Below are 16628 nucleotides of genomic sequence, written 5' to 3' on the forward strand. Positions count from 1 at the left end.
ATGTAGACCACGTCTACTGCACAGCCCTCATCTATCTTCTTGGCTACCCCTTCAAAAAACTCAATCAAATTTGTGAGACATGATTTTCCTCTCACAAAACCATGCTGACTGTTCCTAATCAGTCCCTGCCTCTCCAAATGCCTGTAGATCCTGTCTCTCAGAATACCCTCTAGCAACTTACCCGCTACAGATGTCAGGCTCACCGGTCTGTAGTTCCCAGGCTTTTCCCTGCCGCCCTTCTTAAACAAAGGCACAACATTTGCTACCCTCCAATCTTCAGGCACCTCACCTGTAGCTGTCGATGATTCAAATATCTCTGCTAGGGGACCCGCAATTTCCTCCCTAACCTCCCATAACGTCCTGGGATACATTTCATCAGGTCCCGGAGATTTATCTACCTTGATGCGCGTTAAGACTTCCAGCACCACCCTCTCTATAATATGTACACTCCTCAAGACATCACTATTTATTTCCCCAAGTTCCCTAACATCCATGCCTTTCTCAACCGTAAATACCGATGTGAAATATTCAATTAGGATCTCACCCATCTCTTGTGGTTGTGCACATAGATGACCTTGTTGATCCTTAAGTGGCCCTACTCTCTTCCCTAGTTACTCTTTTGCCCTTTATGTATTTGTAGAAGCTCTTTGGATTCTCCTTTGCCTTATCTGCCAAAGCAATCTCATGTCCCCTTTTTGCCCTCCTGATTTCTCTCTTAACTCTACTCCGGCAATCTCTATACTCTTCAAGGGATCCACTTGATCCCAGCTGCCTATGCATGTCGTATGCCTCCTTCTTCTTTCTGACTAGGGCCTCAATCACCAGAGTCATCCAAGGTTCCCTACTTCTACCAGCCTTGCCCTTCACTTTATAGGGAATGTGCTTACCCTGAACCCTGGTTAACACTCTTTTGAAAGCCTCCCACTTACCAGACGTCCCTTTGCCTGCCAACAGACTCTCCCAATCAACTTCTGAAAGTTCCTGTCTAATACCATCAAAATTGGCCTTTCCCCAGTTTAGAATTTTAACTTCTGGGCCAGACCTATCATTCTCCATAGCTATCCTAAAGCTAATGGAATTATGATCACTGGTCCTAAAGTGATCCCTCACTAACACTTCTGTCACCTGCCCGTCCTTATTTCCCAAGAGGAGGTCAAGTTTTGCCCCCTCTCTTGTCGGGCCATCCACATACTGAATGAGAAATTCCTCCTGAATACACTCAACAAATTTCTCTCCATCCAAGCCCCTAATGCTATGGCTGTTCCAGTCAATGTTGGGAAAGTTAAAGTCCCCTACTATTACCACCCTATTTTTCTTGCAGCTGTCTGTAATCTCCTTACATATTTGCTCCTCAATTTCCCGTTGACTATTTGGGGGTCTGTCGTACAATCCTATCAACGTGATCTCTCCCTTCTTATTTTTCAGTTCTACCCATATAGACTCCGTGGGCGAACCCTCGGATATATCCTCTCTCACTACTGCCGTGATGTTCTCCCTAATCAAGAACGCAACTCCCCCTCCTCTCTTACTTCCTGCTCTATCTTTCCTATAGCATCTAGAGTCTAGAACAAGGGGACACGATCTCAGTATAAGGGGTCGACCATTTAGGACTGAGATGAGGAGCAATTTCTTCTCTGAGGCTTGTGAATTTTTAGAATTCTCTACTGCAGAGGGCTGTGGGTGCTCAGTTGTTGAGTATATTCAAGGCTGTGATTGATAGATCTTTGAACTCTAAGGGAATCAAGGAATATGGGGATCAGGCGGGAAAGTGGAGTTGAGGTCGAAGATCGGCCATGATCTTATTGAATGGCAGAGCAGGCCCGAGGGGCCCTATGGTCTACTCCTGCTCCTATTTCTTATGTTCTTAAACATGGGGTGGGAGCAATATTTTGAATGCCTTGGATGTGCAAATACAAAATTGTTGGCAATTGGCTGTAATTTTGTGTCCTAGGTAAAAATCCTTTCAAACAATATTATAAATGGCTCTCTTTGCTCCACTTTGAAACCACTGTCATCGTCCCTTATGCAAGCATTCTCACCCTCGTTCCCTCTGTCCTTTACAACTACCATCCTATATCTAACCTTCCTTTTCTCTCCAAGGTCTCCACACAGGCCCGTGATAACACTTCCCAATGCTACCTTTTTAAATCCTTTCAATCTGGTTTCCACCCTGTCCACAACTGTAAGCCCATTCTAGTCACAGTCACTAATAAAGTATTTTGTGACTAGAAGCATGGCACATTGTCCTTGTCGACATCTCTGTGGTAATTATTATGGTCAACATTCTATCCTCCTCCACTCTCTGTGATGCAGCTTCATGGGATTCCCCCTTGCTTTCTACTCCTAAAGGTCTCAAAAGATCCAGCACATTTTTGTTCATGTTTATTCTGGATGTGGGTGAAACTGACAAGGAGCATCGCTAGTTATCCAGATGGTATTAATAGTCGACCACATCTACAGCAATGTTTTTCTCTTGCTCCCACATGCTTGTTCCAGAGTATCCAAGGTTCCATTCTTTGTCACTCCTTGTCTTTGTTTACATGCTGCCCCTTGGAATCATTGTCCACAGGGATGGGGCCTGTTTTCATACATACGCTCACAATACCCTGTTCTATCTCTACTGCAAGCCTGGGTTCCATGACCACTTCTGTGATGTCAGACTGCCTATGGGACATTTTATGTGTTGAAGGTGGTATAGAAATGCGAGTTGTAGTTGTAATTTAGGTGTCTAAGTATTGGGAGACAGAATTTTCGTGTGCCCATGTTATGGAAATGAGAAGCAAATGCACATTTGTGAAGTGACTATTCTGTGCCCTTTGGTTACTGATGCTTCTGCAATTGGAAACCAAAGGTATTAAGGGATATGGGCCAAAGGCAGGTATATGGAGTTAGATCACAGATCAGCCATGATCTTATCAAATGGCGGAGCAGGCACGAGGGGCTGAATGGCCTACTCCTGTTCCTATGTACTATTCCAAGAACCATTAATATGATCATTATTTTGCAACCTGCTACTGTGAATAATGTGAGTCACCTTAGGGACATTTTTAAATTGGAAAATCTGGCCAAGTTAAGTTGAATTTGCCATGTAAGTATCATAGCAAGAGAGAGCACTGCCCCTAATTGTGGGCAAAAACAGCAGTATTGCAAGCTGAATTTTTCCACAACACAGTACATTGATGAAGATACTTGACAAAGGATTAGATTTAGGAGTATGAGTTTCTTTTTAAAAAAAAATTAGAATTTCCCTTTTTAAATAAAATTGTACTGACTCCTAAAGTGCTTGTCACTTTATGTATCCTGCAGATTTTACATTTAATGGATTTCTATCTTTACAGAAACTGGCAAGGAAGAAATAAAAGTGTAAAATGAACTGAGTTGCTTGGGCCTTGTTTGCCAGTGCCTACGGCTGTAGTTTAGACACTTCAGTTCATGGTTAACAACAACTTGCATTTATTTAAAGTTTTGAAATTTGGAATATTCACCAATTAAAGGTTTTCTTAAATGAGCTGAAGTCCTAAGTAGTTCTGTGAATTCAGCTGCCTAAATCTACCTAAACTTTTATACTGATTTTGTATTTTGTGATAATTTGATTGCATTCTCAAAAGAATTATCAGTAATCATTGAGATGTCGATGAATATTCTCAAGATGAAGATGAATAGCAGTCTGGCTAAATCTGCCTTTGGTGGCCTGCTGATATTTACGGGCGTAGCCTCTCAGCTCTGAATAAGTACAGTAAAATTAGCTGCTAAGTGACAGTAATGCAAGAGCAGCAACTGGTGCCCTGTTACCATGGAAACACTGCTGTCACACGACTTCTCTTTTTGAATGTGGCCAAAATCTAAATTTATAGGTTGATTGAGCAAGCTTGTCTGCTGGCATGTAATAACCCTTTCTAATATGTTGCATGGAGACCGTAGTCTTTTGAGTGGTACAGAAAGTGCCATGAGGCTTGACAAAAATAACTACATGGGCAGGCATCTGGTTTAGAACTCCCCATGTCATCTTTAATTTCTGCTTTCAGCCTACGAATCCTGGGGTAGGTGGCTTTTGGGCAATGCTGCATCTTCATGATTTCCCTGAAGCAGAACTCCAGGTAGATCTATATGTAATGTGTGCTGCCATGCTGTTTCTAACCAGCAGTTTTAATGATTAAACGTAATTAGATGGGACTGAGACTCACTGATAACTATGCCGGTATCAGGATTATGTGATGGTGTCATGGACTTCACTGCTCTTTAGATTATTGCACAATCCTAAATGTTTTAACGGGAGAAACATGATGGTCAGAAGCTTCCTGTGACATTATGAAATTCTGGTCTAGTGATGTTATCAACAGGGAGTGCTTCCACAATTCACTGTTCTGAGTGGGAGTTCCATGCAGATTATTTGCTTCCAGGCGCCATCTCACCAGTCGTTCTAAAGCAGGATGACAAGGGCTGACTGAGACAGAACATCAAATGTACATATATTTCCCATCATTACATTTCAAACTATGGGCTGGTTCAGAAACTGTGGCAATATGTTCTGTACAATGGAAATTGAAGGCACAGTATCATAGTATGGTACAGCACAGGAGGAGGCCATTCGGCCCATCGTGCCTGTGCCTGCTCTTTGAAAGAGCCATCCAATTAGTTCCATTCCCCTGCTCTTTCCCCATAACCCTGTAATTTTTTTCCCTTCAAGTATTTATCCAATTCCCTTTTGAAAGTTACTATTGAAGTTGGTTCCACCACCCTTTCAGGCAGTGCATTCCAGATCATAACAACTCGCTGCGTAAAAAATGTTTCATCATGTCGCCTCTGGCTCTTTTGCCAATCACCTTAAAACTGTGTCATCTGGTTACCAACCCTTCTGCCACTGGAAACAGTTTCCCCTTATTTACTTTATTAAAACAGTTCATGATTTTAAACACCTCTATCAAATCTCCCCATAACCTTCTCTGTTCTAAGGAGAACAACCCCAGCTTCTCCAGTCTCTCCACATACCTGAAGTCCCTCATCCCTGGTACCATCCAGTAAATCTCTTCTGCACCCTCTCTAAGGCCTTGACATCCTTCCTAAAGTGTGGTGCCCAGAATTCAACACAGTACACCAGCTGAGGCCTAACCACTGTTTTAAAAAGGTTTAGCATAACTTCCTTACTTTTGTCCTCTGCCTCTATTAATAAAGCCCCAGGATCTCATATGCTTTTTAACAGCATTCTCAACTTGTCCTGCCACCTTCAAATATTTGTGTACATACACCTCCAGGTCTCTCTGTTCCTGCACTCACTTTAAAATTGTCCCATTTAGCTTATAATGCCTCTCCTCATTCTTCCTACCAATATTTATCACTTCACACTTCTCTGCGTTAAATTTCATCTGCCCTGTGTCTGCCCACTTCACCAGTCTGTCTATGGCCTCCTGACGTCTGTTACTATCCTCCACATTGTTTACTACATTTCCGAGTTTTGTGTCATCTGCAAACTTTGAAATTATACTCTCTGTACCCAAGTTCAGGTCATTAATAGATATCAAAAAGAGCAGTGCTCCTAATACCGACCCCTGGGGAACACCACTGTATACTTCCCTCCAGTCTGAAAAATAATCGTTCACCACTGTTCTTTGCTTTCTGTCCCTTAGCCAATTTTGTATCCACGCTGGCATTGTCCCTTTAATCCCAGAGGCTTTAATTTTGCTAACAAGTCTGTTATGTGGTACTTTATCAAATGCCTTTTGAAAGTCTATATACACAACATCAACCGCACTACCCTCATCAACCCTCTCCGTTACTTCATCAAAGAACTCAATCAAGTTAGGCAAACATGATTTTCCTTTAACAAATCTGTGCTGACTTTCATTTATTAGCCCATACTTTTCCAAGTGCCAATTAATTTTGTCCCGGATTATTGTCTCTCAAAGTTCCCCCACCATCGACATTAGGCTGACTGGCCTGTAATTGCCAGGTTTATCCCACTCCCCATTTTTGAACAGGGGTGTATCATTTGCAATCCTCCAGTCCCCTGGCACCGCCCCCATATCTAAGGAGGATTGGAAGATTGAGGCCACATCCTCTAGTTATATTAGGAAAAAGAGGGTGGTCAGGAGCAGTGTTGGCCCCTTAAAAACTGAAAGTGGGGATATTGTCATTGACAATGGGGAAATGGCAGACATGTTGAACGATTACTTTGCGTCAGTATTTACAGTAGAAAAATCCCAAGAAAACTAATATTGGATCGGGGACAGGGACTCGATAAAATTAACATAAGTAAAGCAACAGTAATGAAGAAAATAATAGCGCTAAAGAGTGACAAATCCCGAGGACTAGATGGTTTCCATCCCAGGGTTTTAAAGGAAGTAGATGAGCAGATTGCAGATGCCCTAACTATAATCTTTCAAAGTTGTCTAGATTCAGGAACTGTCCCTCCGCTTTTTAAGAAAGGAGAGAGAGGGAAACCGGGGAATTATAGACCAGTTAGCCTAACATCTGTTGTGGGGAAGTTGCTGGAGTCTATAATTAAGGATAGGGTGACTGAACACCTCGAGAATTTTCAGTTAATCAGGGAGAGCCAGCATGGATTTGTGAAAGGTAGGTCGTGCCTGACAAACCTGATTGAATTTTTTGAAGAATTGACTGAAGTAGTGGACAGGGGAATGTCAATGGATGTTATTTACATGGACTTCCAGAAGGCATTTGACAAGGTCCCACATAAGAGACTGTTAGCTAAGTTAGAAGCCCCTGGAATCGAGGGAAAAGTACGGACTTGGTTAGGAAATTGGCTGAGCGAAAGGTGACAAAGAGTAGGGATAATGGGTAAGTATTCACATTGGCAGGATGTGACTAGTGGAGTCCCGCAGGGATCTGTCTTGGGGCCTCAATTATTCACAATATTTATTAACGACTTAGATGAAGGCATAGAAAGTCTCATATCTAAGTTTGACGATGACACAAAGATTGGTGGCATTGTAAGCAGTGTAGATGAAAACATAAAATTACAAAGGGATATTGATAGATTAGGTGAATGGGCAAAACTGTGGCAAATGGAATTCAATGTAGACAAATGTGAGGTCATCCACTTTGGATCAAAAAAGGATAGAACAGGGTACTTTCTAAATGGTAAAAAGTTAAAAACAGTGGATGTCCAAAAGAACTTAGGGGTTCAGGTACATAGATCATTGAAGTGTCATGAACAGGTGCAGAAAATAATCAATAATGCTAATGGAATGCTGGCCTTTATATCTAGAGGACTGGAATACAAGGGGGCAGAAGTTATGCTGCAGCTATACAAAACCCTGGTTAGACCGCACCTGGAGTACTGTGAGCAGTTCTGGGCACCGCACCTTCGGAAGGACATATTGGCCTTGGAGGGAGTGCAGCGTAGGTTTACTAGAATGATACCCGGACTTCAAGGGTTAAGTTACGAGGAGAGATTACACAAATTGGGATTGTATTCTCTAGAGTTTCGAAGGTTAAGGGGTGATCTGATCGAAGTTTATAAGATATTAAGGGGAACGGATAGGGTGGATAGAGAGAAACTATTTCCGCTGGTTGGGGATTTTTGGAGTAGGGGGCACAGTCTAAAAATTAGAGCCAGACCTTTCAGGAGTGAGTTTAGAAAACATCTCTACGCACAAAGGGTGGTAGAAGTTTGGAACTCTCTTCCGCAAAAGGCAATTGATACGAGCTCAATTGCTAAATTTAAATGTGAGATATATAGCTTTTTGGCAACCAAAGGTATTAAGGGATATGGGCCAAAGGCAGGTATATGGAGTTAGATCACAGATCAGCCATGATCTTATCAAATGGCGGAGCAGACGCGAGGGGCTGAATGGCCTACTTATGTTCCTATTATAAGCACTGTTCCCCAAATGCTGCTCCACTGAAGCATGCTTCACTTGCCCCACTTCATGCCCCAGAACTGCTTCCTTCCTATTTTATATTTTAATCTGCGCTACTTAAAACACACTTCAGGTTAATGGAACTATCCGAGCATGGATTCATGGTGGATATAGTGCATTATCTGCTTTATTACTGAGCTTAATTTCTTACTGTGACTATTGACCATAATGAGATGACTTGTGCATTTTAAAATGTATATATTTGAATTATCTTTCCCCACCTGGATTGAAATCTGAATCACCCATCTTTGCCCACAGTTTAAATATTAATTTTAACCTGTAGTATGTCAGAATATTTGAGTCACAATATGGTTCTGATTAGACATATAAATCCATAGGTATTGCCTTTCCCTTTTAAGATTTATTGCCCTCTAATTTTTTCCCCATCTTCTAATTTTCCTGGGCCCTGCACCTCCTGCAACCAAGAGAACATGGAGGGACTTACTCTCATGGCTTTTAAGCCATCTGCTAGGAAGGTGGGAACAAACAGCTTGGGGATGACTGTGTCTCCAGTTTTTCTCCTTCCCCCTAGAAAAATGACATAGAATGTAAAATCAGTGATTATTTTCTATGAAGCTATCAGGTCACCACCACAATATTTACTCCACCTGCCCCCCCCCACCCACTGCTTTTCTAAAATGCCATTTGTATTGTTTTGGTTCACTCATAGAATCATAGAAAGGTTACAGCACAGAAGGAGGCAATTCAGCTCATCGAGTCTGTGCCGGCTCTATGCAAGAGCAATCCAGCTAGTCCCACGCCCCCACCCAGCCCTGCAAATTTTTTCCTTTCAAGTATTTATCCAGTTCCCTTTTGAAGGCCATGATTGAATCTGCCTCCACCACACCCTCTGGCAGTGCATTCCAGATCCTAACCACTCGCTATGTAAAAAAGTTTTTCCTCATGTCACCTTTGGTTCTTTTGCCAATCATCTTAAACCTATGTCCTCTGGTTCTTGACCCTTCCGCCAATGGGAACAGTTTCTCTCTATCTACTCTGTCTAGACCCTTCATGATTTTGAATACCTCTATTAAATCTCCTCTCAACCCTCTCTGTTCCAAGGAGAACAACTCCAGCTTCTCCAGTCTATCGACGAAACTAAAGTCCCTCATCCCTGGAATCATTCTAGTAAATCTCTTCTGCACCCTTTCTAAGGCCTTCACATCCTTTCTAAAGTGCAGTAGCCAGAACTGGACACAATATACTCCAGTTGTGGCGGAACCAGTGTTTTATAAAGGTTCATCATGACTTCCTTGCTTTTGTGCTCTATGCCTCTATTTATAAATTGTAAACAATTTTACAACACCAAGTTATAGTCCAGCAATTTTATTTTAAATTCACAAGCTTTCGGAGATTTTCTCCTTCCTCAGGCAAATGTTTCAAGATCTCCTTGAAGCCTACGCATTTATACATATTGAACAATAATAAATGGTGTTTACAGACTGCCCCTGCAACTGCCCGTTGCCAAGGCAATCACCGTGTTCAGACAGAGAGGTGTTACCTGCAGAACCTCCGAATACACATTCAATAAAAAAACAAACAGGGAAAAAAAACAGAGAAAAAAAACACAGAGAGAGGCAGAAACATCCGGAAGGCAGAGAGAGCCAGCAAATGACCCATTATATTAAAAACAGATAACATTTGTTCGCTGGTGGGGTAACGTGTAGCGTGACATGAACCCAAGATCCCGGTTGAGGCCGTCCTCATGGGTGCGGAACTTGGCTATCAATTTCTGCTCGACGATTTTGCGTTGTCGTGTGTCTCGAAGGCCGCCTTGGAGTACGCTTACCCGAAGGTCGGTGGATGAATGTCCATGACTGCTGAAGTGTTCCCCGACTGGGAGGGAACCCTCCTGTTTGGCGATTGTTGCGCGGTGTCCGTTCATCCGTTGTCGCAGCGTCTGCATGGTCTCGCCAATGTACCATGCTCTGGGGCATCCTTTCCTGCAACGTATGAGGTAGACAACGTTGGCTGAGTCACAGGAGTATGAACCATGCACCTGGTGGGTGGTGTCATCTCGTGTGATGGTGGTATCTGTGTCGATGATCTGGCATGTCTTGCAGAGGTTACCGTGGCAGGGTTGTGTGGCGTCGTGGACGCTGTTCTCTTGAAAGCTAGGTAGTTTGCTGCGAACGATGGTCTGTTTGAGGTTGGGTGGCTGTTTAAAGGCGAGTAGTGGAGGTGTGGGGATGGCCATAGCGAGGTGTTTGTCCTCATTGATGACATGTTGAAGGCTGCGGAGAACATGGCGTAGTTTCTCCGCTCCGGGGAAGTACTGGACGACAAAGGGTACTCTGTTGGTTGCGTCCCGTGTTAGTCTCCTGAGGAGGTCTATGCGATTTTTTGCTGTGGCCCGTCGGAACTGTCGATCGATGAGTCGAGCGTCATATCCCGTTCTTACTAGGGCGTCTTTCAGCGTCTGTAGGTGTCCATCGCGTTCCTCCTCGTCTGAGCAGACCCTGTGTATTCGCAGGGCCTGTCCATAGGGGATGGCCTCTTTGACGTGGTTAGGGTGGAAGCTGGAAAAGTGGAGCATCGTGAGGTTGTCCGTGGGCTTGCGGTAGAGTGAGGTGCTGAGGTGCCCGTCTTTGATGGAGATTCGTGTGTCCAAGAAAGAAACTGATTCTGAGGAGTAGTCCATGGTGAGCTTGATGGTGGGATGGAACTTGTTGATGTTATCGTGTAGTCTCTTTAGTGATTCCTTGCCGTGGGTCCATAGAAAGAAAATGTCGTCGATGTATCTGGTGTATAGTGTTGGTTGGAGGTCTTGTGCAGTGAAGAAGTCCTGCTCGAACTTGTGCATGAAAATGTTGGCGTATTGGGGTGCGAATTTGGTCCCCATGGCTGTTCCGTGTGTTTGGGTAAAGAACTGGTTATCGAAGGTGAAGACATTGTGATCCAGGATGAAGCGGATGAGTTGTAGGATGGCTTCCGGAGATTGGCTGTTGTTGGTGTTGAGTATTGATGCTGTCGCAGCGATGCCGTCATCGTGGGGGATACTGGTGTATAGTGCCGAGACGTCCATCGTGGTGAGAAGTGTTCCTGGTTCAACTGGTCCGTGGGTACTGAGTTTTTGTAGGAAGTCTGTAGTGTCACGACAGAAGCTGGGGGTTCCCTGTACGATGGGTTTCAGGATGCCCTCGATGTATCCAGAGAGGTTCTCACACAGGGTTCCGTTGCCTGATACGATGGGACGTCCGGGTGTGTTGGCTTTGTGTATCTTTGGGAGGCAGTAGAAGTCTCCCACGCGGGGATTACGTGGGATGAGAATGCGTAGGATGCTTTGAAGGTCTGGATCGAAGGTCTTGATCAGTTTGTTGAGCTGGTGGGTGTGTTCTTTGGTCGGATCTGCGGGTAACCGTCTGTAGTGTTCCTGGTTGTCCAGTTGTCGGTATGCTTCTTTGCAATAGTCTGTTCTGTTCTGTATGACTATGGCTCCTCCTTTGTCCGCTGGTTTGATGACGATGTTGCGGTTGGTCTTGAGAGCGTTGATGGCGTTGCGTTGTGCTCGGGTGACATTCTGGACTGTCTTCTGAGTGCGGCTGATGAATCTGGCATTGACGCATTTCCTGACAGCTTGAGCATACATGTCCAGCTGAGGGCAGCGACCCTCCGGAGGAGTCCAGTTTGACTCTTTCCTCTTCGGTTGCTGTACCGCGGATCCCTCTGTCTGCTGTTCCGGATCGTCGATTGTCTCATTGGGTTCGCTGCTGAAATCTTGGGGTTTGTGGTAGAATTCCCGGAGCCTCATTCTCCTGATGAATTCCTCTGTGTCCGCCGCGAGACTAGTGGGGTCCATTTTGGTAGTGGGGCAGAAATTGAGCCCTCGGCTGAGAACTTCGATTTCGTCTGGTTGAAGGGTGTGGTCGGATAAATTGACAATAGACTTCCCTGTGGTTGCAACCGTGGTACCAGGGGAAGCTTGGTCGTTGCTGGTGGTGATGCCGAGTTTCTCAAGCTTCCTGCTCTTGGTTTTCATGTAGGCAGCGTAGTTACGTTGCCTCGTCTGTTTGGCGGTATAACGTAGCTGGTCTGCTGTGTCCTGAGTACAGGTTGAGAGTATGGACTCTATCTTGGTTTCGAGGTTGTGGCGTCTGCTGTAGAGTTGGTGTATGAGATGGTTGCGGAGTGTGCGAGAGGTACGGCGGCAGAGTCTCTCAGCGTAATCCGAGTTGTATGTGGACTTGAGTGGGTTCGTGATCTGGAGTCCTTTCGGGATCTTGTCTGCTTTCTTGCAGCTCTGTAAAAACTTGATGTCTGTGTCTAAATGCGCGATCTTCTTGGATATCCTTTCCACTGTGAGCCGGCAGTTTGTGGTGTCGATGGTAGTCATGATGTGGAGATGCCGGTGATGGACTGGGGTTGACAATTGTAAACAATTTTACAACACCAAGTTATAGTCCAGCAATTTTATTTTAAATTCACAAGCTTTCGGAGATTTTCTCCTTCCTCAGGCAAATGTTTCAAGATCTCCTTGAAGCCTACGCATTTATACATATTGAACAATAATAAATGGTGTTTACAGACTGCCCCTGCAACTGCCCGTTGCCAAGGCAATCACCGTGTTCAGACAGAGAGGTGTTACCTGCAGAACCTCCGAATACACATTCAATAAAAAAACAAACAGGGAAAAAAAACAGAGAAAAAAAACACAGAGAGAGGCAGAAACATCCGGAAGGCAGAGAGAGCCAGCAAATGACCCATTATATTAAAAACAGATAACATTTGTTCGCTGGTGGGGTAACGTGTAGCGTGACATGAACCCAAGATCCCGGTTGAGGCCGTCCTCATGGGTGCGGAACTTGGCTATCAATTTCTGCTCGACGATTTTGCGTTGTCGTGTGTCTCGAAGGCCGCCTTGGAGTACGCTTACCCGAAGGTCGGTGGATGAATGTCCATGACTGCTGAAGTGTTCCCCGACTGGGAGGGAACCCTCCTGTTTGGCGATTGTTGCGCGGTGTCCGTTCATCCGTTGTCGCAGCGTCTGCATGGTCTCGCCAATGTACCATGCTCTGGGGCATCCTTTCCTGCAACGTATGAGGTAGACAACGTTGGCTGAGTCACAGGAGTATGAACCATGCACCTGGTGGGTGGTGTCATCTCGTGTGATGGTGGTATCTGTGTCGATGATCTGGCATGTCTTGCAGAGGTTACCGTGGCAGGGTTGTGTGGCGTCGTGGACGCTGTTCTCTTGAAAGCTAGGTAGTTTGCTGCGAACGATGGTCTGTTTGAGGTTGGGTGGCTGTTTAAAGGCGAGTAGTGGAGGTGTGGGGATGGCCATAGCGAGGTGTTTGTCCTCATTGATGACATGTTGAAGGCTGCGGAGAATTTATAAAGCCCAGGCTCCCTGGTGTTTTAACCGCAATCTCAACCTGCCCTTCCACCTTCAACGATTTGTGTGCATAAACCCCCAGGTCTCTCTGTTCCTTTACCCCTTTTATATTGTCCCCTTTAGTTTATATTGCCTCTCCTCATTCTTCATACCGAAATGTATCACCTCGCAGTTTTCTGCATTAAATTTCATCTGCCACGTGTCCGCCCATGCCACCAGCCTTGAAGTCTATCACCTATTCTCCTCACTGTTCACTACACTTCCAAGTTTTCTGTCATCTGCAAATTTGGAAATTGCGCCCTATATACCCAAATCCAAGTCATTAATATATATCAAGAAAAACAGTGGTCCCAGTACCGACCCCTGGGGAACACCACTGTACACCTCCCTTTAGTCCAAAAAACAACCGTTCACCACTACACTGTGTTTCCTGCTACTTAGTCAATTCTGTATCCATGCTGCTACTGCCCCTTTTATTCCATGGGCTTCAATCTTGATGACAAGCCTATTTTACTCAGCTAAGTACTGAAATTTTACATTGTGAGATAATTCCCTGGGGAAGTAATTTCTGTAATACGGTCTGTAAAGCTTTGTGCTGCATATCCATATGTTTTTTGAATGTATTTTTATTTATGAAATAAATCTTAATTTCTATTATTTGTCAAAAGAATTCTCTCTTTAAGTTGGATTAAAAACACAAAACTGGGGAACTGGGTCATGTAGTGGGTCAGCATATTCACTTGTCAATTCTAGTACCTGGACTGAATCGAGGCCAGATTGTTGTGAGAAAAGCCTCTCCTCTCTGGTGGTTCCAGCTATCCTATGTGAAAAGAATTTGGACCATTTTCAATACGGTTCCCATGGGTGTGGGTCCACATCATAAACTGGCCATAAATTCACTTAATTCACTAAAACCTTACCTTGGGAAACTATTAAAGATGATCAATGGAAAAAATCATATCACTGCTGTAGCAGGCACATTTCAGAGTTTGGGATACATTGTTTAGGTACAGCAGGGAGGAATTTAGAATACATCTTGGAGCACTTGATGTTGACACTGGGTGCCCAAAATGGAAAAATGTTCCGTTCCTAGCACTGACATCTGTTAAGTTGATGACTACAACATAATTGACTAACATGGACGAAGTAGGGGAAATTCTGCACTACACAGTCCTGTGTGTTGAGTGCTTAATGAGGAAACAATGCACTACATAGCAGAATTTGAAGATGTCCAGCCCTACTTTTACAGGTTTGGAGAGGAGGAGGGAAGTTACCAAACCAAGTCTTTGTTCATAAAATTCTCATTGATCAATATGATTTTTCTTTTTCAGATTATTTTTAAAGTTCAAATAATTTTTTCCCCTTGTATTACTACTTTTTTTTTGTTATGAAGTGTAGGTATTGCAAATTTTTGATATTTAAGAAATATACCAGTACTTCAGATTTAATTTTCCATTTGCTGTTTTGCTGCAGTGTGCTTCTGAAGAACTTCAGCCGAAGAAAGAACGGTTAGAGCACACAGACCCCTATGATGAGCTGTCTGAGAAAGGCTTTGACAGAAAGGTACCATATAAATGCAATATACAGTACTGTCTTTTTTTTGGAGTGGCCAGGGGGTGGGGAGATTTCAACAGTTTGGAAATTATTTTATTGCACCAACTTCTTTATTTTGAAAATTTGTAAATAATTATGCAGGGTTGGGGGGGGTGGGGTGGGGTGGGGGAAAGAATCGGCCACTGTGGACCTGTGATTTCCTGCCCAGTGCTCTCTCAGAGTGCTGTTCTGTGCCTAGAGTACCTGACTGCGGAATCATCGGTACAAATAGTAATGATTTGTCAATATTTTTCAAACGGTCAGGAACCTGTATTTCTGCAATTCATGAGCATTGTTTTGTACATTCTGAGAGTGATCCTTAAATAAGGCAGCATTTATGTTATCTCTGGAATATTATGCTTAGCTTCTCGGTCAAGTCTCGCATGCATAGTTATTATTTTTTACTCAACTAAATTGTCATTCCACTGAACAGCAAAAGTATTCACTCCTGCACAATATATTTGCACAGCCTTTATAAAAGCATCAATATTATAAATGCTAAGTTCAATTATCGTATTACCATCTCAGTAAAGTACTGCCTTAACATTTGGTTCTGGAGTGAATTGCTGATAGACAGCTGTCACTTTTGGTGCGATGAAAGGTGCTTCTGGTTTGATGTCGCAAAAGGACTGGAACCCTAATTAAGGAATTGATGGTTTAAAATGATAATAGACTGCATTGATTTTATTCTGAATTTGTTGATTTTCTTTTTTTTTCCTCTCTTTTTATTGCAGACTGACTCCCAGCATACTCTGACATTCCAGCATTGGTATCCAGTGATCAAACAAGAAGTGGATCATCTGACTCAGCAACATGCTTCAGTTATCCATCCAAGGTATGGATCAAATAGAACCGGTTTACTTAGTACAAGCGGCCACTGAAGAGAGTGTCTTATAAAACTTTAAAGACTTCTTGTTGACTAATTTCCTTCTTCTGGCAAAAGATGATGCTAAGTTGTCTGCTGACACAGGAGTACACTGATCCTGTAATAGATACAGCAGTGGACCCATCTAATCTGTTGTCATTTTACAATAAGCAATTTATATTTACTGATTAATGACCCATGAATACTTCAAGTAAACCTGTTTTTATGTCATTGTTACAGCAGATACATAAAGCTGTTTAAAGCTGCTCTTACTGCTTGTGTTGCCACAAACCAGTTGCTCAGTTGGGTGAAATCAAGTTTGGAAGGGTTTTGAATCCTTTAATTCTTCCAAAGTGGATAAAATTAGGTCCACATTTTCAGATTTTTAAAAAATTATTCGTTCATGGGATGTGGGCGTCGCTGGCGAGGCCAGCATTTATTGCCCATCCCTAATTGCCCTTGAGATGTGGGGAGAAAGTAGGAAACTGAACATGTTGCTCATCATGTTCTCACAATATCTGTCTTTGGACACTCCTGGCTGTTAGGTCAAGGAAATGGGTATCAATGCCTTATCCAAATGGAATTGTAAACAATTTTACAACACCAAGTTATAGTCCAACGATTTTATTTTTAATCCCACAAGCTTTCGGGGGCTTTCCCCTTCCTCAGGCGGTGTGGAAATGACGCCTGAGGAATGACATTATCCAATGACATTATCCAATGACATTATAAATGACTACGCATTTATACATATAGAACAATACATGGTGTTTACAGAATGCCCCTGCAACTGCCCGTTGCCAAGGCAATCACCGTGTTCAGACAGAGAGGTGTCACCTGCAGAACCCCCGAATACACATTCAACAAAAAAACAAACAGGAAAAAAAACAGAGAGAGGCAGAAACATCCGGAAGGCAGAGAAAGCCAGCAAATGACCCATTATATTAAAAACAGATAA

The 16628-nt window shown here is 43.5% G+C and overlaps 1 protein-coding gene across 2 annotated transcripts in view; it reads left to right on the plus strand.

Annotated features, from left to right (window-relative positions):
* skila (SKI-like proto-oncogene a) overlaps nt 1-16628 on the plus strand; it is a 90828-nt gene that overhangs the window by 53904 nt on the left and 20296 nt on the right. For both annotated transcript variants that reach the window (XR_010965406.1, XM_067994914.1), the window contains exons 2-3: nt 14686-14775; nt 15540-15640. Coding sequence is in view for 1 of the 2 variants with exons in the window: in XM_067994914.1 (XP_067851015.1) it covers nt 14686-14775; nt 15540-15640 (191 nt within the window). In the remaining variant the exon portion in view is untranslated. The remainder of the gene's footprint in view (nt 1-14685; nt 14776-15539; nt 15641-16628) is intronic.

Source organism: Heptranchias perlo, chromosome 13 (assembly GCF_035084215.1).
Source record: "Heptranchias perlo isolate sHepPer1 chromosome 13, sHepPer1.hap1, whole genome shotgun sequence".
Lineage (NCBI taxonomy): Eukaryota > Metazoa > Chordata > Chondrichthyes > Hexanchiformes > Hexanchidae > Heptranchias > Heptranchias perlo.